This window comes from Colletotrichum higginsianum, chromosome 8, assembly GCF_001672515.1.
Source record: "Colletotrichum higginsianum IMI 349063 chromosome 8, whole genome shotgun sequence".
Taxonomy (NCBI): Eukaryota; Fungi; Ascomycota; class Sordariomycetes; order Glomerellales; family Glomerellaceae; genus Colletotrichum; species Colletotrichum higginsianum.
The window spans coordinates 2,740,547-2,767,769 of record NC_030960.1 but is presented as its reverse complement, the minus strand read 5'-3'; the positions used below and the strand labels follow the sequence as shown (position 1 = coordinate 2,767,769).

Here is a 27,223-nt window from a genome sequence, read left to right as displayed (position 1 = left end):
ACCTGCCCTGATGATGAGGAAGAAACGGGTCGAGCCAAACAAACAACTTGTGATTTGCAAATGCTAGAGCAAGATCGAGACAGCTGATAACTCGACTCGAATGTCCAAAGAAGATGGACAAGACAATTTCGCTATCCTTTGATCCCCATGCCCCCTTTCCCATGAAAACGCCAGAGTTTCTCCCATTTAGCCATGCAAGAAAACGCGAATGTGTCAGCAATGCCAGTGTCTGACGATGCAACAATTCCTAACACAAGAGCAACCCCCCCTTGTCGGTAACCTTCTACCCATGAATGCATGCGTGCTCTAAAACTTCTTGAGCTTCTTCTGGGGCACCGTCCTGACGAACGCGTGCTTGAGGAAATGCAGCCAGACCTTGTTGTGCTTCTTCTTCTTCTTCTTCCCCTTCTTCCCCTTCTTACCTTTTTTCCCGCTGTTTTTCTCTGTTTCTACACCATCGTCTTCTGTATCCTCATCGTCTTTGTCTCCTTCATCACCTTCATCTACAGCGCCTGAGTCATTGCCTTCTTCTTGGCCCATCTCGTCTTTCTGGTATTCTTCTTCGTCGTCGTCATCATCGTCGTCTTCTTCTTCATCATCCTCTTGGGCAAGCGCCTTGCCCTTGACATTCTCCCTGGCAATGCGATTCGCAAGCTTCACGTAGCTCCGCACCGTCAGGTCCGACAGCTTGTAGATCTTATCAGTGAAGGTGCTGTACTCAACCTCGAACGCGAAGGGACGCGGCTTGGGCTTCTTGGACTTGGGATCCTTGTCCTTGTGGATACCGTCGCGCCATTTGTTCCTGGACACGTCCTTGTTCTCATGCGTCATGTCGTTGTTGAGATAGGTCAAGTTCGCAAAGTACTGGGTGTATCCAAGAAACGTCAGGGGCTGAGGCGCATATGCCGGGCCAGGGCCAGTGCCTGCGGGTGGCGGTTGCGGGATGACCAGGTTGGGGTCCTTGGGTGTCGTTGGCTTCTTTCCTTTTTTCCCCTTCTTGCCCTTTCTCTTCCCGGCGGCGTCAATCTCGCGCTTCAGTTCCTCGTGGACGGGGTCGGCGTCAGTCGGGAGTTTCAGGGATGGAATCTCGTTGGTGAACGAGTCCGTCCAGACCGCCGCGTTCTCGAGACCAGAGATATTGTACTCCACGACACGGAGCGTGGGAAAGTAGTTGGGCACAATACTGGGGCCGACGAGAGACAGATGGTATCGCTCCGCATACTTGCCACCCAAGTCCTTTCCAGGCTTCTTCTTCTTCTTCTTTTTGTCCTTGTCGCCTTTCCTGCCCTTCTTGCCCTGTGCGTCCGACTGGAATGTGTCCTCCTCTTCCAACGCCTTAACGTCGACGGGCGGGAGTTTCGCCCAACCTTCTCGCAACTCTGTCAGGTAATCCTGCGCCGATTGGATCTCGAGTTCGTCCTCAAATGCCTCCCGTCCAACATCGTCGTCGACTGCGTATCCGCCCAGGATGTTGATGTTGACCTCCTTGGTGTCGTGCACGATAAAATGGTCAATGTTCATGTGGCCGTAGAGCGAACCAACGACAACGTCGCGGTACTGCTGCATCCAGAGGTTGTACTTTTGCCAGCAGGTCTCGTCCCAATTCTTCTTGCTGTCCGTCCGAGCAGGAGGCACGTGGCCCATGAGGATAGCCTTCATCCCACGCTCCCGGAGGAACTCCAGCTGCACGCGAAGCCATTCCATCTGCTTGAAGCCTGGCTCAAAGGGCTGCTGGCAGTCATCGACACCGGCGTTTCGGTCGAAAAAATACAGCGTGTTGAGACTGAAGACTGCCAGCTTCTTAGGAATCACCTCGACGTAGAACCAGCCACCATACTCGAACGAGTGGCGTTGTTCTTCCGGGATGAAGCGCTTCCATATCTCGGCATAGTAGCCCAGCCACTTATTGGGCCCTGGCAGAAGGATGTTGTGCGGAAGGATGTCGTTATTTCCGAAGGTTGGTATCACGGGGACGGCCATTCGCGTAGGATCTTTGGGGTCGCCGAAGGCCTCCGCAAACTTATCGGCGATCCACCGGTTAGTACCTAGTACCTGCGCAGGACTACGCGGAATATTCTCATCGCTATCGTGACGTGCGGAGTCGCCGGTCCAGATTACAAAGTCGATGTCGTCTGCGATGTTGGCGGCGATCCAGTCAAAAGTTGCGTTTACAAGAGAGGACGGCGTATCGCAGTCAGACGTTTCTGCGCCATAGTAGCCAGCGGGTCCATCGCCTCGGTGGCAGGCGATGCCTTCTTCGGTGGAGGAGTGGGTTTCGTAGAATTGGTCAGGGTGGAAGTCTACAATGCGCGTTTGTTAGCTGTCCATCTTGGGCTGTTGTCCAATCTTCAGCCGAGTACACGGCGAGTACAGTTGGCTGGTGCGCTTGAATCTCCGCACGCGCACGCACTCAAAACGATCGCGTCGCGGTGGGTGTGCCCTCAGGTAAGGTAGCATTTTTTCGACATACCAGTAATGTGCAAAAACTTTCCGTGTAAGCGGCGAGACCCTTCTTGGCCGACTGCGACTTCCTCCGTGGCGGTATCTGGGCCGATAACTCTTTGCTGCCCGCTGGCGACAGGTGTTGCAATGACGCCATGCAGGAACTGCTGGAGGAGGGCGAGATGCAGAGGCAGCAAGCCCACTATTGCGGGTAGAGACCGCATCGCTGGGGGAGCTGAGGACGCGGTACCAGGACGGGTTCGATCCAATGATTTCGTAGCGTCGACGCAGGGCAAGCACGACTAACAGGCAGCCGTTTTGGGGGTGGGCGGTGATGAGGTTTGGATGAAAAGGAGTGAACCGTCGCGAGACGGGGAATTTGGGAATAAGTGGCAGCGTAAAATAAATGACGGGGGGGCCAATTCAAGGTTATTAAGTCATGGCTTTTCTTCCCCCGAGCTCTCCTGACCCCGTAGAAAAGCAGATGGAAGCGTGGGCGGCGAACGCAGCGCTGGTGAACCCGGCAGGGGCTGACTTGGTTCTTTCTGGGCGTGGCCGTGACTTGACCTCTTTTTTCCTTCCTGGGCTCCAAGGCTCCAGGGCTAGGCGAGGCGGTAAACAGGGGACCAGGGAGCTGGAAGTGCTGGAGGACCACAAAAGTCACGGTTACAGCTCTTGGGGACAACCCAGCTGTTTATTTCTGCGAAGGGAATAGTGGTGAGAGGCCTAACAGAAACCAGTTGAACCTGAGGGGCGACCCTCCTGGCGCCTACCGCTTCGATGGTCTGTTTTAAAGACGATGACCGAAACGGGAAGTGATGATGTCTGGTGGCGTCCAATCGCTAGGATGTTGCTGCTGACAGAGGTGAGTGAGCCTGCGAGGTGACTTTACTTGGCGGAGGGAAGCATCACAGGTCTTGTCTGAACCCCAGGAGCGTAGCACGAGCGCCGTCGCCTGTTCTTTTAACTTGGCCGTTTCTTCCGGACCAGAGCAGTTTTGCGTACCCCTTCTTCGTTGCCTCCCCAATAGATGTGGAAAGGGATACGGACCCCCCACCTCCTTGTGCGAGTCACTGGGAACAACGCAGACTACAGGTAGACCATCAAGGTCCTTGGCCGGATGTGTTAGGGTTTCTCTCCTGACTGGACAGAACATTCACAGCTTCCCCATCTCCAAGATCTCCAGACGCATCAAGCCGCTGACACGAAAGTCAGTCCACAAGGCTGAATGCATCAAATACCAGCCAATCGAGCCGCTGCACTCCGACACGTGTGTTTGTTCCATGACACCCACTCTACCCCGAGTCTGGCAGTCTTCCTCCCAGGCGATTTACCACAGCACACGAGCCAGGCCGGTGCCTCTGACCAGCTCCCGTGGTCCATCTCATCTACATCCTGTCACTGTCACCCCGCAGGCCCGAGAGACCGTCAGACGGACGGGGTAGTGTGACCGTTGGTTGCACAAAATATCCGCAACGCCGCATCCTGGGGTGTGCTGGCGGCACGAGTCAATCCGGCACTTGCGCCAGACCGCCGCTTGATCTGCCCGCTCCCACCGTGGCGCCCGCGTGATTGCCTGGTATGCCACATATCCATGGCTTGCTCTGGTATCGTTCATTCTTCTGCTTGGAAGCGCCAAGGCAGCACTTTATGCTGAAAGCCATAAGAATTCGCGACACCACTCGATGCTCCTTTTTCGCAAACATACCCCTGGTGTTAGTCACTCGGCTGACTGCTTTGACGTCATGTCAGTCAATCTTACTGCTGGTCTGCTGGCCCATGGACCTATTCTGGAACGTCCAACGGAAGGAAGCCTGCTATGTACAGAACGACAACGTGCGACGGGAGACCTGTCAAATCACATCACATGGCTTCGAGGGCCATGCCCGAGGCTGCAGAGTATCCGTTTGAGGCATACTCTCCTCTCAAGTGATCAGTTAACTGAGCAATAGCACGTCTGATGTTCTTATCCTATTTTTATCCTCGTCCCTCCTCTTTTAGGAGGTCCTGTCATGTCAGCGCAACAACCCAATCGACGCCGAACTCTAGGAATACCGAGTACATAATCGCCGCGACTTCTGGCTAGCTTGTCAGACTACCGAGAGAATATTCCCATTACCCCACGGCTACTAACCTCACATCAAGGCTGAATGCCAGGACATCAACTTGGAACGGGCGGGCAAGTGTAGCCGGACAAATGGCACTCCGAAACCCAACTTTAGTGGATAGAGTCCATCCCCCCTCCCCCCAACAAAGAAAAAAAGAAAAGGATGCTCCCCCAGGCACTTCAGCCAACCAAAGCTCGAAACTAGTCCACATCCGCTCTAGCGCCTAGGCTCTGTCCGCCCAACATCAAAAGATTTCTGCGCTCGTTCCGGCTTTCTTTTTTCTCTTTTTCTTCACATTCAAAAAGCAACACGATCCTGCCAATACACGCTGCCAGTCAACCTCTGCCATGTTTGCCGCAATCCAGGTCATCGTTGCCAGATTATCCAGCCCCTCGTTTGAGGGTCGTCATCGCTTTGCGCTTCCGTGATGGCTTCCCATGAAGAAGTGGCTACATGTATCAATCCGCACATTATGGGCTTGAAACTCCGCTCAACGTTTGACCTCATCAAACGCTGCGAATCTATACTTGAAAGAGAGACACAGTGGCCTAGTGCATCCTACCTAGGTTGGTATCGCATGCTACACGTTCGATGAGAATGGGTAGGTTGATGTGGCACTGCAATCCGCTGGGATATCTTTGAACTTGGTTTATTGAAACAGCCCGCAGTTCATCACGCGGGCGCGGGGATCGGTCCCTTGAAGTATTTACTGGGGACAAACGGCATCTTGGCGACCGTCGCCGCCCTCTTCCTTCCTCGCACCACGACATCCAACTCGGTGCCCGACTTGTGCAGACCCTCCTTGATGTACCCCATGGCAATGTTCTTGCCCAATGTTGGGCTGGGCGAGCCACTGGTAATGACACCGACTTTCTCACCGTCCTTGGTGAAGATCTCGGCGCCTTCGCGAGCGGGGGCACCGTTCACCACAAAACCAACGCGGCGCCTCTCGATGCCGGTGCCACCCTTGCTCTTGGGTACGATCTGCTTGTTAATGACCTCGGCGCCGTGGAAGCCGCCCTTGGTCCTCCTCTCCTTGGGGATGATCCATGACAGGCTGCCCTCCACCGGCGTCGTCGTATCATCAATATCATGGCCGTACAGGCACATGCCGGCCTCGAGGCGCAGACTATCCCTCGCACCGAGGCCTGCGAGCTGAAGCCTCTCGGGCCCGGCAACCTTCATCAGCGTCCGCGCCAGTGGGTCCGCCTCGCCGCCGGTCGACTTGAACGAGATCTCGAAGCCGTCCTCGCCCGTGTAACCTCCGCGGCTGATCATGGCCTTGTCCGACGTTGACTTCCACTGGCCGTCGACCTGGTACCTCAGCCGGGCGAAGGCGGTGTTACCAAAGTACAAGCTCGTCAGGTCCGCGCCGTCGGCCGGGTCGACGACCTCCTGGAGGATCTCGGCGCTCTGAGGGCCCTGCAGGGCGATCAGCCCGTAGCCCTCGAGTACCTCCCACCAGAACTCCTTGCCCTCGGGATTCTGCAGCTCGGCCGTCTGCTCGGTGAGGTACTCGAAGACCTTCTCGCGGGTTCCCGCGTTGGAGACGAGAGCGAACTCTTCTTCACCGAGGCGCGTGATCATGGTGTCGTCGACGATGCCGCCGGTGCCCGGCCACAAGAACGTGCTGAGCTTGCTCGTGTTGACCTCCATGTCGGCGACGCTGGATGGGGTAACGGTTTCCAAGAAAGCGGCGGCGCGTGGGCCTGTAAAGCGGTGTTGAACCATGTGGCTGACATCGAAGAGGGAGGCATGGGTGCGGGTGAAGTGGTGGGAGTCGGCGAGGGATAGGCCAGCGTACTGCACCGGCATGTGGTGGCCACCAAAGATGACCATCTTGCCGCCGTGGGCAATGTGGAAATCGTACAGCGGCGTCTTATCTTGCTTGGAGAAGGCGGCGAGCTTTTCCTTCCAGTTCTTCCGAGAGGAGGGGGAGGAGGAGGAGTAGAGGCGATACTGTGATGGTTGATGAGCCGGGACAATTGTCGCCTTCGGAGCCGGGGCCGTGGTGGATGTCGTCAATCCGGCGAGGGACCGGCTCTGGCGGGCGGGCGAGGCGAAGTGCGGCCTGGCCGTCCTCGCAGCTGCTACCAATCGTGACCGTGTCATTGTTATTAAGTGACTTGAGGTTGTTCTCTTTTGATTTTGGAAAGGTGTGCAGAAGGGAAGAAAGTTCCCCTAAAGAAGGGAGAGCGAGATGAGAGTGACGACGCGGGGGGAAGAGAGGGATGTTTGAGGGACGACGGGGAGCTTTCTTGACCGATAAGCGATCGGCATGCGATAAGAAGGGTGTGGGTCCAACGCCGGCCGAGCTCCCAGCTCTCTGATTGGCGAATGGATGGTCATGGCCTCGGTCCAGGACCCGAATGTTCGGTATGACATCCGCGGAGGTGTGCTTTTTGAAAGGATCTGGTTGAGTTATCGGGTGTTTTCCCATGATGGCGGTCTCACAACCGCGCGGGCACGCTTGTTCTCTCAAGCGTGCACCTAAGCCTACAAGGTTCCTTGGATGATCACATACCGGCCTCCTGTAGAGCGCAACGGTCTCGGTTCCGTCAAGATAGAAGGCTTTAATCTCGATGGAGAAGGCTCGAGGTCATGGTCGCTCAAGAACAACTGCACTCTACTTGCTATATCAACGTACGGGTTGTCAAATTTGGACAGTTTTCTTATGCTCAAGCAGCTGACTGACTACCTTGGAACCCGCGCTTTGGTAGTTGACTGTATTCGTTTTCCCTCGGCGGTGTTTCACCGACACCCTGCGCTCATCAACAAACTCGAATCTGAGATCACGATACCTAGTTGCGATATAACACAGTGTGTGGTTGAGCAACCGAGGCTTGTACTTCCCCGTGGGCGACTTCATAGAGGCACTGACTGGCAAGAAACAACCTTTGCAGAGAGGGGGCCAGCACGGCTGCACGGCGCTGCACGGTAGCAGACAGCCTACCGCAACATGTGCGACACGCCGAGAAAAGCTTGATAAGCTCAACGGACGTGTTTCCAATTGCGCATCTCCAATCTCAGGTTCTGCCCTCCGTCCCAACAAGCCCATACCACCCACTATTCGCTATGGCCCAGGATCGGCAACGGGGTTACTCGATGGACCGCAGAGCATCAGATTGACATTAGATATGGGAGCAGGCAAGCACGACAAGCTCTCGCTGAGCAAAGCTCCCCACAACGGGGATTTTCTTCGTCTTCTTTTCTTGCCAACGCTCTCGCGAAAAAGCCCAGCAAACCCAGGACATAGCCAGATGTGGCAGACCTGCGTTTGGGCTGCTTCTTCGAGCCGTGTGATCAACAATCGCAGGGCACGCACGAGTCGGCTCATGGTATGAGTGTAGGCTGTTGGCCTGTTGCACATTGCCCACCCGGCCAAGCTAGAAATATTACCAGCGAAGAAGGGCAGGAGAGGAGGGACGAACAAGAAAAGGCGGAAAGCCACACGGTGGCGGCGCGCCGCCACGTCGCGCGACGTACAGGGAATACCCTGGTGGCGGGTTGTTGTCTGTGTGGGTACTCGCCACAAAAAGTTCTGGAGCGTGCCGGCCGGACCTGCCAGGCGTCTTCGGGGCGCCGAATCGGGGGTTTGGTTCTCGATCGCGCAGCACTTAGCTCGATGGCCACGGCCACAATGTGGGTGGATAATCGCATGTCGTGTGGCCTCTAGGCAATGAGAGTTGTCGTCGAACTGCCCCCCAAAAAGAGGCTAACGCACTGTGGCACCCTTGGCCAAAGGGACGCCCCGCAAAAGCGCAAAAGCTCCCGCCGGAATGTACCCTGCTTGCCCTCCAAGTATTCGTTGTACCGGCGTACGACGATATACCATCCTCCAAGTACGGGAATTTGTGCCGTCTACGGTAGATATCTAGTCTCTCCGTCTCGCTCGTTGGTGCTAGGGGTAGGACTGGCGCTCCAACTGCAACGTGGGCACGGGCCGGAGCAGTATTCGACTACGAAGCTGTCCCAGCGGAGAGAATCATATCGACAAGTTGTAACCTCCTTTACCTGTACACAAACTGGACAGACCACCTGATGATACCTAAATAATTGGTAGGTCTTTCTTTTAGAGCTCTGTACTCTGTATGGACACCCACAGTACTGTGCTCGCTTCGCTTCAGCGTTATTGGCACCTGCTTAGCTTGCCTATCCTCCGGGTGGGTCTCCCCCGCTGTTTGCCCGCCAAATCCTTGTGCTGGCAGACTACTAATGTACGTAGCTACGGTAGGTTGAACCGCTAGTCTTTGATGCGGCCAATGGCCACCCGGCCAGCACCGTCCGGACGCTGTTGCGCTCCCTTCTCGTTTGCTGGTCTTGCCGTCTCCTCCATATCAAATTTCACATCGAGCTCATTTCGATTGCGGGTGCTTCGACTGCATCGCGATCGTTTTTTCTTCTTCTCCTCCCCTGCGCCGTAGTGCCTCTTCCGCTCTTCTCGCCCACACCGAGAGCTACGGTTAACCAACTCATTTGCCAATTCGAATCGGTCTAGCCTCCTCCATCCCAACTCCCCGAGTTCCTCAACCGACGCGGATACCGTTGCCTCATGTCATCCTAATTTCCGTTCCATTCACCCCCAAACGGTTGGCTCGCATTGCGCCTCCGTCTCCTGTCGCCTCCCCCTCTCTCCCCAATTCAACTTTGCATGCTGCGGTGTCCTGTCCCTCTTTTTTCGGACGGAGGATCCACAAGCAGCTGCAGTGCTGAGCGACCGAGGCGCGACCGGCTTACCACGCACGCCCGCCCGTATCGGGAACCCTTTGCCTCACCAGTCACGACGACAACGACCACCACCATCAGCAGTCCACCACACTACCGACACGGGACAGGGTTCCGCCCCCAGCCGCGCTCCCCTCCCGAGCCGATATACAATCAGGTCCTCCCAAAATGTCCACCGAGCCGTCCCCTCGCGCCGTGAGATTCTCCAACGGAGACGACGAATTGCGCCCAGACACCACCATGCCCCATCGTCCTGTGCCCGTCGCCGTTGACTCTGACAACTCTGCCTCGTCTGCTGATTCACATCCCGACGACCCGCACGCACTTGAGCGTCAGGATGAAGTCGGTTCCCTTGTCAGATATCAAGAGGGTCATATCGCCGGCTCCATGTCCAACATCGTTCAGGCTGCCGTAGCCAACGGCGGCACCACCCGCAGTCTACGAAGCAACGCCAGCGACGGTGATGCTTCCTACGCCAACGGCACTGCCGCGACCAAAATCCAACGGCCCAGCGCCCCCGCAAGGACGCCCTCCAACACCTACGCCCCGGCCGCCCATCGCAGGCCACAACCCGCTCCTTCATTTGTCGAATCCGTTCGAGCCTCGTCTAGAGGCCGCCCTCGTCCGAGCGAGAGATTTCGTCAGCAGGAGAGGGCCTACGTCCAGAGGCTGCGTCAGGACCACAACGATGGCTACCCTTTCGACGGCGGATACGTAAACGGCATAAACGGCATAAGCCAAGGCGGTGATTCCGATTCCGAGGGTGAGACACCATCGTCCGAGGGCCCGTTCGACGACAGATACGACCAGGAGACCATCATGTTCTACGGCAACGACGACCTGCAACCGAGCGATGAGGATCTGAAAGACCCCACCAACCGTGAACGACTAGAATGGCATGGCATGCTCGAGGCCGTCTTGACTGGAGATGTTGTCAAGCAAGAAAAAAAACGGTTGATCGGATCCAACGAACAAGCAGTTGGGAAGAGTGGGCAAAAGGCGGAGCTGTGGCTGGGGATTCGCTCAAAGGTCTGCGGGCGGCATCTCCCAGTGCAGAGGCGAATGGTAGAAGAGGCCCGCGCGACGTTGGACCGCACGCTGGACGAGATCATCAACTTCTCAGTCAAGGGCGAGAGCGAGGCTGGGAAGCCACCGTACGAACAGGTGAAGGACGTGGTCAAGAAGATCGACAAAGCCGAAAGCCTGTACCCTTCGTGGACCTCACTGGCCGCCGAGCACCAATCAGCCAGCTCCCCGCTCTTCCAAGAAGCTTCGGAATCCATCATTGCATGGTACAACACCAATGAACTTATCAACACGGAGCTTGCCATCCTCAAGAAGTGGGTCGGCAATGAAGAGTTGGACTTCACGCGGACACGACAACGTTCACCCGTGGGCAACGGTATTAGCGACGAATCGTCTTTCCTTGACCGGCTGATGAAGGAGGATGGCTTGAGATCACTCTACGACGAGGAGTTCGACGACGAAAAGAATAAGGATGCTCATAAGGGCATGCTGCCTGGCATCTCCACCGTCATCAACAAGTCCAAGGAGACGCTTATCCGCAATTTTGCCGCTTTCCAGAAACGACATCTCCCACCATACATCGAGGAGCTTCTGACCCTCATCAGTTTCCCGTCTCGACTGATCGAGGAGATAATCAAAGTAAGGCTTGCTTACGCTAAGAAGGTCAAGGAGTCTGCGCAGCAAAACCCCATGATGCAAGACCAGATGATCAGCCAGTTTCAGCTGCTCCTGAAGCTAGCCATCCGCATCAAGCTGGAATGTCTTGCCGTCACACAACCAGAGCCCGGCTGGGAGCTCCCCCCTTGCATCGACGAGTCCTTTGACCAGGTTGTGCTGGACGCTCTCAAATACTACTTCAAGATGCTCAACTGGAAGTTGAGCGGCAACAAGAATACCTTCAAGGAGGCCGAACTTTTGTTCGCTGAATGGGACTTCGCCAACGAGATAGGCAGTCACCTCCTGGGCGGAGACGTCGAGGTCGCTGAGCAGTTTAGCTCGCTCACGTTCAAGGCCATCAACCGTCTCAGTGTCACCTTTGAGAAAGAGCTTCAAGTGAAGCCGAGAGAGAGTACTGCTGAGATGAGCAAGAGATACAAGCAGTGTTTAGACTCGGTCCGCGTGAGGCAAAGAATGCTGCAACGTTTCTCCAAGATGCTGAGCGAAAACTACGAAAACGCGTCTGACTTCAGCATCGCATTCGCGCCAGAGAAGCTGCAAGAGTTCTACGACAGACTCATCGTCTCGGGCCACTTCCAAGTCTTCACAGACCTCTACGAGCAGGAAGGCATATTCATTATGGCATCGCCCTCTTTGATGGACAGACACGACGCAATCCAATCCATCCTGGGTCTCAGCTCGCCCGAGCAGTTCGCAGAGGACCCTACCGACCCGTATCTTTTGATATTGCGGCCTGAAGGCAACCCGCACTGGTTCGGTGACGTGGTTCAGCTTTCGGTTCGCGAGCGGAGCGTCGACCTGAAGAAGGGCCACATGAGGCTAGTCGCCGTTGGTGCTCAGGCGCGGCTCGTCGACGCCAGGAGAGCCTTCATCGATGCCGTCGACATGCACGTGGACCTGGTAGTAGAACAGCGATCAAACTTGCATAAGGTCAACACGCGTCTGATGGAGATCAGGCGCGTTGCATACAAGCTTTCCAACAACTTCATGGACAGTGTCGAGATCATCCGCAAACAGACCGAAGGCAGAGAGGTCCAGGAGCTTATCCAAACCTGCTTTGTCTTCGCGACGGAATTCGGTCAGCGCTCGCTGCTCGTCATGGACAGCAACCGGAAACAAATGAACAACCTTAAGCTCACCAAGCTCGCACTGGACTGGGTCAGTTTCATTTGCGACGACTGTATCGCATCGGATCGAAAGACGTTCCGTTGGGCGGTTCTGGCTCTGGAGTTTGCCATGGGGATGACCAGGGGACGACACATCCTGGCCTTGGGCGAGGAGGAATACGCCAGGCTTCGGGCCAAGGTAGCCGGCTGCATGGCTCTCCTCATCTCGCATTTTGACATCATGGGGGCCAGATCCAACCTGGCTGCGCAGGCAGAGAAGGAGCGCATTGAGGCTTTGGTTGGTCAGTTCAAACGTCTCGATAAAAATCGGATGCTTGACGACCACGAAGCTTCCAAGTATATCACGGAGCAGCGCTTGGAGGAACTCGAGAAGGTCGACGAGATCAGAAGGGCAAAGGAGGCAGAGAGGCAAGCGCTCGGCCACGTGCTCGAAGGAAACAACGAGGTTGACCGCTCACTGGCCTACCTCTCGTCCTCGGCTACCAACATCACGATGCGCTGGCAACAGGGCCATTTTGTTGGCGGTGGTACCTTTGGCAACGTTTACGCCGCCATGAATTTGGACTCGGGCCACTTGATGGCCGTCAAGGAGATCCGGTTGCAAGATCCAAAGTTGATCCCCACCATTGCCGAGCAGATCAAGGACGAAATGGGCGTTTTGGAGGTCCTCGACCACCCCAACGTCGTCTCCTACTACGGCATTGAAGTCCACCGTGACAGAGTCTACATCTTCATGGAGTTTTGCCAGGGCGGCTCTCTGGCGAATCTGCTGGAGCACGGCCGTATCGAAGACGAACAAGTTATCATGGTTTACGCATTGCAGCTGCTTGAGGGTCTCGCTTACCTTCACGAGAGCGGCATTGCTCACCGCGATATCAAACCTGAGAGTAAGTAGTTGTTGTCGATAATGGTTACCAGTGCTAACTTTTTGTAGATATTCTACTTGACCACAATGGTATCATCAAGTATGTCGACTTCGGAGCCGCCAAGGTCATTGCCAGGCAGGGCAAGACCCTCGTCCAGGATCTCTCCTCCACGAAACCTAATAAGTCCATGACGGGAACACCAATGTACATGTCTCCCGAAGTGATCAAGGGCGAAAACCCTGGAAGGGCCGGCTCGGTTGACATCTGGTCTCTGGGCTGCGTCATTCTTGAGATGGCTACCGGTCGCCGCCCTTGGGCCAACTTGGACAACGAGTGGGCAATCATGTACAACATTGCGCAGGGCAACCCTCCCCAGATGCCGTCAACCGAACAGCTCAGCCCCCAGGGCATCGACTTCTTGGGGAGGTGCTTCACCAGAGACCCCAAGCACCGTGCGTCCGCTGTTGAGCTCCTGCAGCACGAGTGGATCATGACGATTCGCAGCCAGGTCGTAGAGCCGGCCACGCCTAGTGACGCGAGTTCCTCGGCTCAGTCAACACCCAGCTCCAGGAGTAACACCAACGACGGTTTCTACTAGGCGCACAAACCACCGCGTGGTGTTGGCCACTACCGATCTATTGATGCGCAGCTCCAGAAGCAACATCGAGTACCATTGCATAGCGTCGATCTGCCGACAGTTCAGGTGGAAGGAACGGGCGACGCGGCATGAAGCACAAAAGCGCCTTGACACAGACGCACAACTACTCTACTTTCAGCAACACACGGTCACTTTTCATTGCACACACACTTGCCGGGAAACCCCCAGAAACTGCATCAGCGAAGCGTTTGGAGCCATTTCGTCGAAGGTTTGTGTCGATTTCTGGTTGGGCGGGGTCTAAAGGCAGAGTCAGTCGCTGCTTGGGGGAGGGGCTTTCTTTTTCACACACGACACACACACACACACAAACACACACACACACGAACATGAACAGGAACCATCAGGAAAGCCGGGAAACGATGAGAAAGAAGCTGGTACGGGTACAAATAGGAGAGAAATGCTACAAGAATGTAATACAAATAATACCCAAAGCCTAGCTGGCCGGCTTCATGTTGTTTATCGTTCGTCTGTTTGGGAGCCATTAGCTTGCGGCCCTGGTTCCCGGCACCGCCACCGTTAGATTACGGCCGCCTCGATGATGGCGAACTCGTCCTTGTCCGAGTCCAGCAACGCCAGCGCGTCCATTGGCAACGTCACCTTGGGCGAGGTATGGCTCACATCGACGTTCATCAGAATCGGAAACCTGCGATTCGCCAGCCGGCCGTGGCAAAGCAGACTACGGAAAACTGCGGCGTACTGGGTCCTCTGCTTTTCCGTGTTGTACCCGTACGGCCGCCCGATGACCAACCCACCGAGCTCATCGAAGACGCCACGCGCCGCAAGGTCCGCGACTGCCTGCTGCACCCTGCCCAACGGGTTTCCCTTGGCCTGGTCGCCCTCCCCCGTCGCGGACTCAAGGAAGAGGATCCTGCCTCGCCAGTCGGGGGTGATTCGCGGGATTCCCTGGATGCGGGAAACGACCGTGAGGCACCCGCCGAAGAGGCGGCCCTCGGCGCGACCGGGGCGGAGCCAGGTCCACGCCGGGGAGGGGATGAGGGAGCGCGTGTTCTTTGGCGGCGGCGGCGACGGGGGCAAGAAGAAGTAGGAGGGTACGAGGGGCGCGTAGAACCTGGAGCGGGGGACAGGGCCTAGGGGTTGACCCGGGTGAGAGATGGTCTGGAGGAGGGTGGCAAGGTGAAAGTCCTGGACGTAGGCGTCGCCCTCTTCCGGGTCCTGCGGCACCGAGGTGGAAGGGGCGAAGGAGGCGACGGAGGACAGGGTGGACGTCGCGTCTCCGCTGAGCTCCAGGAACGCACAGGGCCCGTAGAAGGTCCGGAGGCCGGTGAGGGCGCGCAGGCACCAGTGCAGGACGGTGATGTCGGAGTAGCCCACGACGATCTTTGGGTTCTCGCGGACCAGGACGTGAAGCGACGAGTCCTCGACGATATAGGGGATGAGCTCAGTCATCGTGGAGCCGCCGAGGGTGCAGAGGATCATGTCGACGGTGGGGTCGGCGAAGGCGGCGCGGAGCTCGGCGAGGCGGTTGCGGATGGAGGCGTCGACGGGGTCGACCCCATCCTCGGCGACGGCGGTGGCGGAGGACTCCCCCGCATTAGAGAAGATTGTGGTGACGGTGTAGCCCAGAGACCGCAGAAGGGTCTCGGCGCGTTTTGCAGGTGCGGGGATTATGTGTTTTATGCGGCCCGAAGGGGAGAGAAGGGCAATTTTCCCCCCAGGCGGGAGAGCTTTTGGGAAGAGTGGAGGTGGGAAGGAAGACATGTTCAGGTAGACGTTTTCACCACTGTTACTGATACTAATGTCTGGCCTGCGTGGGGGAGGGGGTTCCTCTTGCCTTTTATCCTTTGCGGTAAAGAGATGCAACCAGACCTCGGCAGGAGCACGAGCGGCCCGTGATGGAGGTATATATATATCCTTTCCGCGATGGTGGAGGGAGCATTGACGTCCTGGCGCAGTCGTCGTCCGGCGCCGAGAGAAATTCACAAAAGCATCTCCACGATCAGGTAAGCCGGGCCTGCTTGCCAAAGCCCGTCTGACAAAGAATTCACAGGGTCCAAGAGGGGCGATGACTCCTTCGGCGTGCTATGTCGCGCGAAGGGCGTTGGCTGTATGAGGTAGGTAGCTAGGTCGGCAGGCGGGCAGGCGTCAGATCGAAGCGATGTTTAATGCGTCGTCTGAAATCACGCCAGCGAATCCCGGCCCCGATGGACGCGGGGTGACTCCACATCGGTGCCGGCGAGCCCACGGCGTTTCGGAAGTTGGGGTCGGTCGAGCAAGGCAGGTAGGTGCCCGCAGACTCGTTCTTCGAACACGTCGCTACTAATACTACAGAATGTCTGCGTCTCAGCACACTGTAGGTTCAAACCTGGCTGCTCGTTTGTCCTCTGGTCTTTTTGGTTGCAGTTTGTCGTGGAAGATCGTTGGTGTGTCCGTGAATATGGGGGAGGAAACAACGGAGACTGCTGCGAGGCTCTGCGAGGTGCGAGGGACATCGAACGATAAGTGGAAATGGCGATGGACATCGTCTTGCATAGTTGGCCCGAGGACTTCAAAACCCCTCCTTTCAAGTAGCTGTGGCACAGCGGCGACCCGATGCGGCCTTTTCACCTTCCCCTTCAGTAGACACGTTTGTTGACCCGCTCGCCAAACAGATCTGGCCTACGGAACCTGGCATCAAGTGATTAGGGGACACAAGGACCAAGTGTATCCGCCCCATCGGTTGAAGAATGCAGTGAAGCTTCCTGTGTGAACTCCCCAAGATCCTTAGCTGTCGACAGGACCTACTAAGACTGACTCATTTCACAGCCTTCAATTTCCTGCAAGGATAGGTTCTATTGAGAGAACGTATCGTATCTATATCACGTTTAGACGACTTCCAGCGATCAAAAGAGACTGGGGCTGCTCTGTTATCCTTTAGTCGTAACCGGCTAGTCAGTGAACTCCACCCATAGGCTTGGTAACAAATCCATTCCGAGCTACGCAAGGCAGAATATTTAGCAATCCTTCTTCTAATCTAGAACCTGCTGCCAGACGTCACCTGCTCTCCTGGATAGATAGTAGCTTTTCAAGTAAGAGAGAAGCGGAGTAAGAAACATTTGCAGTAGAATTCTAAACAAGAAGCATGTTCAGCGCTTTCACTAATACTTGCCCCAGCCTCCTTCTCTGACTGCAGTTCTATCTGTGTGAAGCCAGCGGGGCTTTCCTCCGAGCCGCCGCCCCCGGAGACCGACGCAAGCGCTCCAATTTGCTTTTACGCCGGTCTGAATCCGTTCCAGGCTAAACCTGGGTAGTGAAAGGCTCGGGCACGCGGGTGCGCGTACCTGCGTATTAGGCTCTGCATGTCCTTTGCTACTGTGCCCGGCCTTAACTGAAGGCGGAATTTCGGATGCGACATGAAGTAAGCCGCAAGACCTGCTATCTGGGGAGCAGCAACTGAAGTGCCTTCTGTGGTAAGAAGGCCAGACTCGCTGCTTCTATCAGCGCACTGGATCTCTTCTCCAACCGCCCAAGTAGTTAACAATTTCCCGCGTTGGCTGAACCTAGACATGGTCCCGCTGACGGCAGCCGAGCCAACCACGATGATGGGCAGCCGCTCGGCCAGCACTGCTGGGAGAGTATTTGGTTCGATAGACCCCTTGGGTTTGTCAGCACTGTTACCGGCCGGGCAGATGACAGGCACATCCATCTCGGTAATCGATTGCACTAAATCTTGCAAGTCGAAAAGTGTTTTCCGGTTGTATTCGAGGTCGTTTGTCGCTACAAACACAGCCGAGGATGAAACAACGGCCTTGCCATGCAGACCCTTGCTCTTGATGTCGTCGCGGATAGTTTCCCAGGCTTTAATAAAGCGAAATTTGCCAGGTGTAATATCTATGCGGATTGTAATGAGGTTGGCTCGCCTAGCTACGCCAACCTTATTGCCAACAGCCTTTGAAACCACACAGGTGCCATGATAGGAGTTATCATCAATTAGCCCAGGGCTATCCATTACATCGATGTTATCGCGGGTGATAGATGAATCCAGGGGCTGAAGCTCAGAATGCTCGAAGTTGAATGGGCCGCTATCGATCATGTAAATGGTTATCCCCTCACCAGCGCTATCGTCGTACGCATAGTAATCGAGAAGCGGAGTCTGTGGCGGTGTTGAAAGCATTCGAAGGTCGATTATAGGCTTGTCATCGCTAGGGCGCCGCTGGACGTTGTCTCGTTTTCTAGTAGCGGCAGTATCACCAGGCCTTTCAGTACGAAGTTGCACGTCGGCTTCAACTCTGTCGACAACACCGTCTGCTCTAACCTTGTCAAGCTGAGCTGCAGTAAGAGCAGCGAGCCAGGCGTAAGGTATGTTTTTTTTATTAACGAGGAATTCAACCTCGTCTTTATTTCCAACTATGCCTACAAGAGTATTGTGGAAACCGTCGGCATCTTCTTTCAAGGTACCTTTCCTGGCCCAGATGATGTATTTGGCATCGACTGCGCTGGCCGGAGTTGCTCGTGTGGCCCTGGACGATTCGTCGCGGTTTGAAGGGTCGTCGTTGTTACTGCCTGTTGAAGAACCGGCAACTTCTGATTCAGAGGCCATTGGGTGCAACTCTTGGGACAAACATAATGAAATTAATGTAATAAAAATAGTGACGAAGCGAATAGGCGTCATGTTGACGAATACGGAGGATATTGACAACAGCAGTTTGGACACCAAGAATACCAATCAAGGCACCCGCGTCCTTCTTTATAACCCAAGGGTGTCTCGCCAGACTTCAGAAACCCTTTTTTTAGTATCAATCCCACCGGGTGCCTGTGGGCTTCATTTTTTCGGTGCCAAGTAATTTTGGGTCAAACAGAGAATTAAGAACCAGTGATGTTGTAGACAAACCGGAGATTCTTCAGACTGAAGGGGAGTTATTACATTAGCATCCGATAGGATGTAAATTTCATTAAAGGACTATTTAAAAGACAAATGAGAGCACCTACCTCTTGGCTCTCCCGGAGTCCCCGGTCAATGCCCCCATTGTATTCGCGGGGAATATCCAAGATTCATGCAGGCAGTCAACTGTTATTACAAGAAGGGAGAAGAAGGGATCTTCCTAGACGAACACCGAGATTCGCAATATCCCACTAGGCGCCAATGCACGGCAGCATGCGTATTTATTTAAGTATCGTCGGTCTCGCTATTGCATGGTTTGGCTTTCGGCTTGTATCATGCTGCTCAAGTGAACGGACCATCGTTGACATTAACAATGTGCCAGCTTGAAATTAAACAATCCCTATTCACTGAAGTCCCCAGTGGAAACTATCTTGCTCATCAGAACATTACTGCAATTAATCTACACTGACCTTGGTCAAGGAGGTACGACCCCCGACATCTCTGCAAAGAATCAAGGACTGAAGTGGTCTTTGCTTTGGAGACATACATCGGGAACCTAAAAAAAGACTTCCAAAATGACGTACCACGGGTCACCAGAGACAGATTCAGTGCTGAGCGAAAGTTCCGCATGTCCATCAACAATAGCGCCAAAGTTGAGGTACTGCCGGTCACCGCTCTTGCGAACACTCCCACGCTGACATGTTGGCTCATCACCCATGTCTATGATCAGGCCAACCCGAAGATATGCGGCGATGATGCCGACGATCGGATTCGCTGCCCAGTTGCTTCTTGGTTTCTGTCGTGAAGCAGAACTGCTTCAAGACCCCTCACTAGCTTATCTATACGAGAGCAGACAGGATCCTAAGCTTTCTAGTAGGTATAGTCGTATGTAACATTCAGAGAAGCGTAAGTTAATTACATACTAGAAACGGATGCTGTCAGAGGCGGTGCCACAGATGTCATACACTCATCATTATGATTCATCTAAGAGCTAAAAGTACGGGAACTCTGTGCAGAGTTAGGCAGGTTTATTTAAATATTGCCAACGAGGTAAACATACCTCTTGAATAGAGCGGCAGAGGAGAAGGTCAACACACTCACTCAACAGCATGTAGGACCAGACTGACTGTTCATGCATTTGTTGTCACTCTTGACGCCAAACCCTAGAGTATCGTAGTAAGACTGGAACGTAGTATCCCTCCCAGGACAAACGCTGGGCATCCCCGTCAGCCTACGTACGTATGGACACACGCATGACCGCACTTTGCAAAATCCCAGTTTTTTCACACACCGTTCTTCGTGATGTATGAAACATCACTCTTGTGATGATTCTATACGGAGTTGATCCGCTGGACGGGAGTTGACTGGGTTGGCGCCGGGCCCGGCTTGGTGGGGCCGTGGCTATCCGGCTTTCCTCCGGTGCTCGTCTGGTGGCGGCCGCTAAGAAGTGAGACACGGCTCGGCCAGCCGACCGACTTTACCTGGTTGGCGAATCTCTTGCTTATATTTCTCGCCAGGCAACCCGACATCCGATGCGCTTGCTGGCATATAGTTCCGCCAGTGGTGGTTACAACTCGCTCAGAACTGTTCCGGGTTCCCGCTCTGGCTCTCTGCTGGCTGTATGCATCACCACCGTGTGTCTACTGTCTTCCTATTACCGTCAATTTTTGGGCTTTCAATGCAGACAACAAGACTTCTACGGGGCCATTTAAGACGTGTCACGGTCCTGTGAACCGCTGGTGGGGGTGCTTTCGCTGGGCAGAAGGCGGCGGCCGAGGTTCCCATCCTTCCTGAAGTGCACCTTTTGCCGTCTTGTCTAAACCCATCTCTATTTTGCTCCTCAAAATTCCTCTGACCAATAGTTTGCCGTGTTCTACCAACGAGAGCACTGTAGTCTTATTTGCTTGAATGTCAACACAGTCGCTAGTCAGTCGGATCCTGATGGGAGTCGGAACTTCGATTATTGCAGCACTGCCTCAAAGTTTGATCCATCATGTTGATAGTGCTATGCGCAACTGCTCTATACATTAGTTATGAACAAGGCTAATCTGACACGGCCGAAGAAAACGACCCTAGTTACGACGCTTTTGCTATTTCACTTGTCGTCTGGGTATTGGTCGACAAAGTCCGTCCTTCCTTCCAAAAGTGCATCCGCATTCAGCCTCACACTCCATCTCACCATATCGGTCATACTGGTGTCCCTGAAGCCGTCATGATTACCGATGTCGCTCATAGAACTCATTGGACCGGCCGGGCGATGATGGTGGAAGAACGCAGGCTGTGACGTCAAGCAGTTGTGCGATTTGCGTCCCTTGCCGCCTTCGCAAAAGAACCTCAGAAGGATGTCTACAGCATCGCTCACGTCTTTCAATGCGACCTCTTGCAACAGCCTTCTCGCTCCCTTCTGGCTGACGGCATAGCCGAGGGTGCAGACGCCTTCCTGCACATGATGGACGGCGCGGGTATGTTCGGGGTACTTCTCCTTCAAAGTGAAAGGGATGTTGAAGGTCCACAGGTTCTTCTTCGGAGCGACCGTCACGTCATTGGCGTGAATGACGCGGGCTTTGGGCACGCTCCTGTCGGGAAAGGGGAAATGCATGCCGCAATGGCCGATCCACAAGAGGTCCCAATCGTCGCCGTAAGGCGAGAAAGTGGGCGGGACAGTGGCAGGAAGATGGTCAAAAGGAATGTCCGGCACCGTTCCGGGGGAGTTTTCGGACGGCTTTGGGTATGTTGAATCAACGAAAGAAGAGGGTGCTTCCAGCAGGGGCTGAGTAAGCGCATGGGTGGCGAGGGCAAAGTCGTGAAGCTGTGACCTGATCCTGATGTCCCAGTCGACATCGTCCTCGAGGATGAGGGCCGAAGACAGGTTTCGACGAACAATTCTTCACAGGAGTGTTAGAGGATAGCGGCACCAGCCCGAGGGGGAGGGTTGACCGACTCTCCCAGTGCGTTCATATGACCGCGCCAGCAGCCTATGGCACCGTCATTCAAGCGGTCGTGCTCGGTCGTCTTTGGGATTGCTTTATCGGAGACGGTGTTGCCAGGAACACCGTCGATGAAGTCGATGTCTATGTTGCTGAGTGCGGCCTGGAGAATCATGCCATCTCGGCGATCTGTTCGGCTCGGTAGGCCGACAACCAGAATCTTTTCAAACTGGAGGGTCATGAGAAAACACGCTCTGGCCGCGGAGGGCGAAGGAGACTCACGCCCAGTGTGGTATTGTTGATATCGGCTATCAAGCTAGGCGAAGCCGAGGTGCTCCGAATATGGCCAAGGAATGGTTTATGCAGCACGAACACAATCGTGATGAAGACTGCTCCGATGATGCATAAGTCCCTCCTGGACGTTGGCCTGATGGGGAGGAAATGCATCATGTCGAACCTGGCCACGAAGGAGTGGGAAGAAGGGCAAAATTTCTCAAAAAACAGACTCGATCCGGACAAGTCGCTGGGGACAAGCCTTTAAGAAGAAGGGTGACCATCAGCTACCTACCCAGCTACTGACTGCTGCATCAGGGTGGGGTGGCGGTCAATCAGATTTCAGGCACCGCGCAGCGGCTGGCTGATTGACGAGCGGGCGGCAGTTTGGCCCAGGGTTATCGTGTTGCTTGCTGCACCAGCCCGCCGGTTGCTCAGCTGGGAAATTGAAAGCGGCGTTGGGCCTAACGCAGCAGCAATTATGACAATGGCTTGGCAACGGAAAGTGTTGGTGCATGTTATTTCGAGCTGCAGATGGCGGCGTGAACCTGCCCTGCGTGATTGGACTGTCTTTGAACAATCCTGGGCCAGACTGTTGGAGGCACCCAGGCCGTGAACACGGCGTCATAGATAACGACCAAAGTTTGGTTTTCCTTTCGGATGAGGAACTCTGCGTTAACAAAGTTTTGCCCCTGGTGGTGGTGGTGGGGGGGGGGGGGGGGGGGGGGGGTTTCCGTGGTGTTTTGTTTTCTTCCTTGTGATTGAGATGTTTGGATTTGCCTTTTGCCATTCGGCCCCTTCGACAACTCCCCAGGTTTGATATGTATGTACGCAACAGGGCCTTATCCATCGATATCCGCCATCAAGCGCTCTCATCTGCGCAAGCGTGGCCAAGGTATTGCCGCCAGGAACCGGTCGCCGGATGAGGCCAACACACAATCATTGACAACTGCGGTTGGCTGGAGTGACAGGGACTTGAACCGGGTTGCTGCCACATGGAACAAGAGATGGTGGGCCGACGACCCAAACGGTCGGGTCGGACACAGGCGAGGACAGGCTCGGTCGTCCAGGCAAAACATGTTAAGAAGAGAGAGAACTGCCGTGTTCGCCGCTGCGCTTGCGAGAGACGTTGTGCAAAAATACAAACCATTCATCCCAGTGTGCTCTTTCCGGAAGTGCTTTTGTTTGCCATCATCCCTTTGGCCTCCTCTCAATTCTTCAGCCCGACGCAGAGCAGAGAGCTATGGAGAATCGGCGAGACCAAGAACATCCGGTACAACACCAAGTTCACACGATACACTATCGCGCTATGGCAGCAGGCTCTGGCGGGCGGCGCCGCGAACCTGGGACCCGTGATCTTTCGTAGGTCCCCAAGAGAGCCCTTCCTCTCGTGGCTTTGTTCGAACATGCCGACGACTGACACCGAGACGCACACAGAAACCGACGAGGGTCCGGTCAAGGACTTTGAGTGGGAGGTCCGGACCTACGAGCTCGACCTCGACTCTTCCAACGTCTTCTTCTTCTGGCTCTTCGAGGGCGACCCCTCCGCCCAAGGCAACCAGTCGGCACCCGGCATGTCATCGGCCTTCTTCAACATCACCGACCAGCCCGTCCCGAGCAGTTCGGCTGTACCGGCGCCGTTGACGACGACGACGACTGACGGGGCGGCGCCGGCGTCGACCTCACACGTCTCGGAAACCTCCGCCGAGACCCAGCCCGCACCGATCACCGTGACGAGAGACGACTTGGGGTCTGCCGCCACCAAGCCGGCAGCCCAACCCAACGAGAGCGGCGGCTCCAACGATTCCGGGTCTGCTGGGGGCGGGGGTCTATCTGTCGGTGCCCAGGCCGGGATCGGCGTCGGGATCGGGGCCGTGGCAGTAACGTGCGTCGTCTGCGGCATCATGTGGTGCAGGTACCTGAGGAAGAAGCAGAAGGCGCTGGAAGAGTGGCAGGGTAGGGCCATGGCGCAGCGTGAGCCTCACGTCTACGGCCACGGGCCGCCAGGCCCGGCGCACCAGGCCCCGCTGTATCCCGGCCCCGAGACCAAGAGCTACTCCTACCAACGCTCGGGGCCCGTGGAGATGGGATGAAGGGGCGGAAGGGGCGGAAGGGGCTCGGAGCGGGTCGCGCGCAGGCTTATGTGTGGGTACGGGAACGGGGAAGATCCGTATCGGATAATCTAGAAGAACTCAATGGGATACAGAATAATGATGCATGGTGATGCATGGTGATGCGTTGGGTGTTTTCTTACCAAGGGTGCATCGCAGTTTCATCACAAGGTCACTGACTAAATACGTGTGATATTGAGGTATCGGAACCGCAGAGGGGGCAGAAAGCGGCAGACGGTTTGCTACGGGGGCAGACCCCGCTCTTCTCCACGAACCCCCCCTTGACTTTCTCGTCAACTTATGCATATGAAAGGAAACGGGACTCCGGGTTCTGTTTAGGTCGTAGGTACTTGGTTACTTGTCATAGCCTGTCTATGTACCAGGGAGAAGGGGTCGTAAGACACGGCTATACCGTCGCACGCCTACCGTCCTAGTTACCAAATACGTCCAGCGCGTGCTCAATCATCCAGTCCATGCCGTCCTTACGCCAGTCGTCCGTTTCAACGACGGCGCCGTCGATGCCGAAGACCACGTCGCTCCCCACACCGGCCTCACCTGCAGTGTCATAGACGGGCCACTCGCTCAAACCCGGCGCGCCGTTGGGGTTGAGACCCGCGAAGAAGTTGATCCACGCCGTGGATATAGTCTTTGAGAGGGCGGACGCCTTTACTGTGTACGATGTATCGTTGCCGCCAAATGGGTTCGTGGTGTAGCCGAGGCCGTCGAGGTTGTTGAACACGAATGCGACCTAGATGGGCGTATGCGTGTCAGTCTCGCGCGAGACAATGTGGGAGGACGTCACAATGCGAATCTGTAAGAAGTTTACCTCTGCAAAGTGAGTTGAGCCGATGTACTCGGGGGCTCCGTTCGGCCGCACGTTGAAGCGGTAGGCGAATGAGGGAATGCCGTTCTCCGACCAGACGGTGTTGGCCCTCCGTCGCAAGAAACCGAAGAACCTGGCAAGGTCAGTCAAAAAGACGAACGAAAGACACTCTGGGGCGGCTCAGGACGCACATGTCTCCGAAGAAGGCCCCGCCACGGCGTTGCTGCAGACCCCGCGCCACGGCAATCTCCTCGCCGGGTTGTATGACGTGCGGCCATGTCTCGAGGTTCGGGATGCCAACAGCCTGATCATCGGGGTACAGCGTCAACACTCCATCTACAAGCTCATCGACACTCCGCCCCGTCGTTTCCTCGGCCTGGGGCGGGATGACGCTGGCCACGGCGTATGCCATGTCATCATCCGTGTTGATCGGCCCTCCGCTGGGTCCCTTGCCCTGCCCAAAAGCGGAACCTTCGTCCGTGTTGGACCCGATAAGAACAGGCACCTTGACGAAGTCCCCGCGGGCAAGCTGATTGGTAGCAAAGTCTGCGAGGAAGTCGCCGTCCTTGACAGGAATAAAGGCAAAGGGAGCGCCCGTCACGTTGAGCACCGCGTGGAACTCTTCCAGAGGCGCGGTGCGCAGGCAGTCGATCGACGCCGGGGTGCCGACGGTGGAAGCGCACGAGGTGATGTTCCCGACGAGCTGATCGTAGTCCGTCTGGTACGAAGTCGAGTTGAAGCCGCCGACCTTGCGGGGGATGACACCTCCAAAGCCTGACTGTGCGGCTGCTGCCCTGAAAAGCCCATCGTCGCGTCCTTTTTCGGCGTTAGTCACCAAACCGTACGTCCCTGCGGGAACACGACAGTCGCCTACCGTTATATGCCAGCACCTGCGCGGCAACGCTCTCAGCGCCAGAGCTCTCGCCAAAGATGGTGACCTTGTCGGGCGCGCCGCCGAAACTGGCAATGTTCTCGTTGACCCAGTGCAACGCTAACCTCTGGTCCCTGAACCCGAGGTTCGTGGCGCCGGCCTCGAGGGCCTCCTTGCCGCCGGGGAAGCCAAAGACGGAGAGGCGGTAGTTTAAGCTGACCCCGATGACGGGAGTATTCTGTTTGACGCTGTTCTCCACGATGAAAGAGAGGTTGTACCGCCTGTCGGCTGAGCCCCCCATATACTTCTTTGTGTCAGTTTAATGTGTCTGGGACATGGATTGGGAACCGGATGGCTTACCAGACCGCCCCCGTGAATCCAGACGGCCACAGGCAGATGCGCGTCGGGTGCTACGCCTGCTGGACGGACGACATTGACGTACAGACAGTCCTCGGAGGACTCGTAGCCGATCATGTCTTCGCCGTAGCCGATACAGTGCTTGGGGTACTGCGTGGCGGGGCGGGTGCCGTTCCACGTCGTGTCAAGGCTCTCAGGAACGCGGAAACGCTCGGGAACCTTGCATGGTCAACATACCGTCGCGGGCTCAGACTTGGCAGTCAGATTTTACACACCTTAGCGTACGGGATGCCGAGGAAAAAGTCCTGGTTGTACTTTGGGTTATGGGTGCCGGCATAAGAGCCATTCTTGACGTCCACGACGGGGCTGGTGTTCCTACACCTCAAGGCCGCAGAACACGCCGGAGCGGAGAGGTACAGGCATGTTGCCAACGCGTAGGCGACGAAAACCATGGTCAGAACCTCAGAGACAGACCGTTTGCGGCGCGCGTATCGGTCGGGCTGTGGCTGGTATGGGGCTATAGATACATATTGTGACCTGCCACCAGGGCCGTCATCGCCCTTCTTATACCGCGACCGCTTCATCACGGAACGAAAACACCGCCTACGATGACTGCTTTACGCCCCGTTAGCAAAAAGACGCCAAAGAGCCTGACCAGGGTATGTGCGGGCATTAACATTGGGCAGCCAGGATATATCGGGCCGACCCCCATCGAAGGGGGCTCTTCTACGCAACGAGGGGCACGGCATAGGAGACGTCGAATGACGACGATGGGGGCCTACCCCGAGTAAGTAACCCGGTCGTAGGATTATGCTTGTGTCCCCGCGCGGCGTACGTGGACCGGCAACCGGGAGTCTTGGTGTAAAGACGGGCAAACTCCGGGGGAGGAACTGAATGGGAGGGTCATGGAGGGGGCCAGGGCTAAGTAATATGGCCCCGTCGAGTGGTTGTGATGGCCTCTTTCGGGGGGTAGATACAAGGGGATCAACAGTGCGAGGGTAGCAGTGGATGCCGGCTTTCATGGACGGCAGAGCAATGGGATGAATGGGGCGGAGGTTGATGCGGGGAGCGGGGGAGGAACCTGGGGCCATTGCCATTGAGAGGCAAAACGCCAGGATGGGACGATTGACCGGGTTGGATGGACGAACCTCTCTCCACACCGGCCACACCTGACTGACATACCTTGATCTAAGTCGGCTTTTTCAACAGTTCTCTCCAGGAACCAAGTTGCCGAATAGACTCCGAAAGCGGGGGAGGTGGAAGAAGTAGAGTCCGAGCGAGGAGAAAAGACCGTTTCCAGCATTCCGGTGAACAAAGTGTCTACCCACCGGAATGTTCCTAATGTCTCTCGGCTCCTCAGCAGCGTGGTGTTCGGGGCGGAGAATACAACGAACGGCCTAAGAGGCTCAGGG

At 55.8% G+C, this 27,223-nt stretch overlaps 8 protein-coding genes across 8 annotated transcripts; 2 read left to right on the top strand and 6 right to left on the bottom strand.

The window, feature by feature from the left end:
• Positions 1–306: 306 nt before the first annotated feature.
• On the bottom strand, positions 307–2,666 carry CH63R_11801 (Endopolyphosphatase; the record flags this gene model as incomplete). Its single annotated transcript, XM_018306775.1, has 2 exons — positions 307–2,300; positions 2,471–2,666. The coding sequence occupies 2 exons, from the start codon at positions 2,664–2,666 to the stop codon at positions 307–309; spliced, it is 2,190 nt and encodes a 729-aa protein (XP_018153616.1).
• Positions 2,667–5,222: 2,556 nt separating this feature from the next.
• Positions 5,223–6,662, bottom strand: CH63R_11800 (Aminomethyltransferase; the record flags this gene model as incomplete). The annotated part of the gene is made up of 1 exon (XM_018306774.1): positions 5,223–6,662. The coding sequence occupies one exon, from the start codon at positions 6,660–6,662 to the stop codon at positions 5,223–5,225; it is 1,440 nt and encodes a 479-aa protein (XP_018153615.1).
• A 2,781-nt stretch (positions 6,663–9,443) lies between these two features.
• On the top strand, positions 9,444–13,570 carry CH63R_11799 (MAP kinase kinase kinase wis4; the record flags this gene model as incomplete). Its single annotated transcript, XM_018306773.1, has 2 exons — positions 9,444–12,993; positions 13,041–13,570. 2 exons carry the CDS (start codon positions 9,444–9,446, stop codon positions 13,568–13,570), a joined length of 4,080 nt encoding a protein of 1,359 aa, XP_018153614.1.
• A 576-nt stretch (positions 13,571–14,146) lies between these two features.
• Positions 14,147–15,349, bottom strand: CH63R_11798 (LD-carboxypeptidase; the record flags this gene model as incomplete). Its single annotated transcript, XM_018306772.1, has 1 exon — positions 14,147–15,349. The coding sequence occupies one exon, from the start codon at positions 15,347–15,349 to the stop codon at positions 14,147–14,149; it is 1,203 nt and encodes a 400-aa protein (XP_018153613.1).
• A 1,489-nt stretch (positions 15,350–16,838) lies between these two features.
• On the bottom strand, positions 16,839–18,167 carry CH63R_11797 (Serine proteinase 2; the record flags this gene model as incomplete). The annotated part of the gene is made up of 1 exon (XM_018306771.1): positions 16,839–18,167. The coding sequence occupies one exon, from the start codon at positions 18,165–18,167 to the stop codon at positions 16,839–16,841; it is 1,329 nt and encodes a 442-aa protein (XP_018153612.1).
• A 2,377-nt stretch (positions 18,168–20,544) lies between these two features.
• Positions 20,545–21,826, bottom strand: CH63R_11796 (Lps glycosyltransferase; the record flags this gene model as incomplete). The annotated part of the gene is made up of 3 exons (XM_018306770.1): positions 20,545–21,334; positions 21,391–21,605; positions 21,659–21,826. The coding sequence occupies 3 exons, from the start codon at positions 21,824–21,826 to the stop codon at positions 20,545–20,547; spliced, it is 1,173 nt and encodes a 390-aa protein (XP_018153611.1).
• A 648-nt stretch (positions 21,827–22,474) lies between these two features.
• Positions 22,475–23,742, top strand: CH63R_11795 (uncharacterized protein; the record flags this gene model as incomplete). The annotated part of the gene is made up of 2 exons (XM_018306769.1): positions 22,475–22,659; positions 22,809–23,742. 2 exons carry the CDS (start codon positions 22,475–22,477, stop codon positions 23,740–23,742), a joined length of 1,119 nt encoding a protein of 372 aa, XP_018153610.1.
• A 448-nt stretch (positions 23,743–24,190) lies between these two features.
• CH63R_11794 (Carboxylic ester hydrolase) lies at positions 24,191–26,395 on the bottom strand (the record flags this gene model as incomplete). Its single annotated transcript, XM_018306768.1, has 6 exons — positions 24,191–24,508; positions 24,587–24,716; positions 24,775–25,399; positions 25,458–25,761; positions 25,815–26,030; positions 26,087–26,395. The coding sequence occupies 6 exons, from the start codon at positions 26,393–26,395 to the stop codon at positions 24,191–24,193; spliced, it is 1,902 nt and encodes a 633-aa protein (XP_018153609.1).
• Positions 26,396–27,223: the final 828 nt, after the last annotated feature.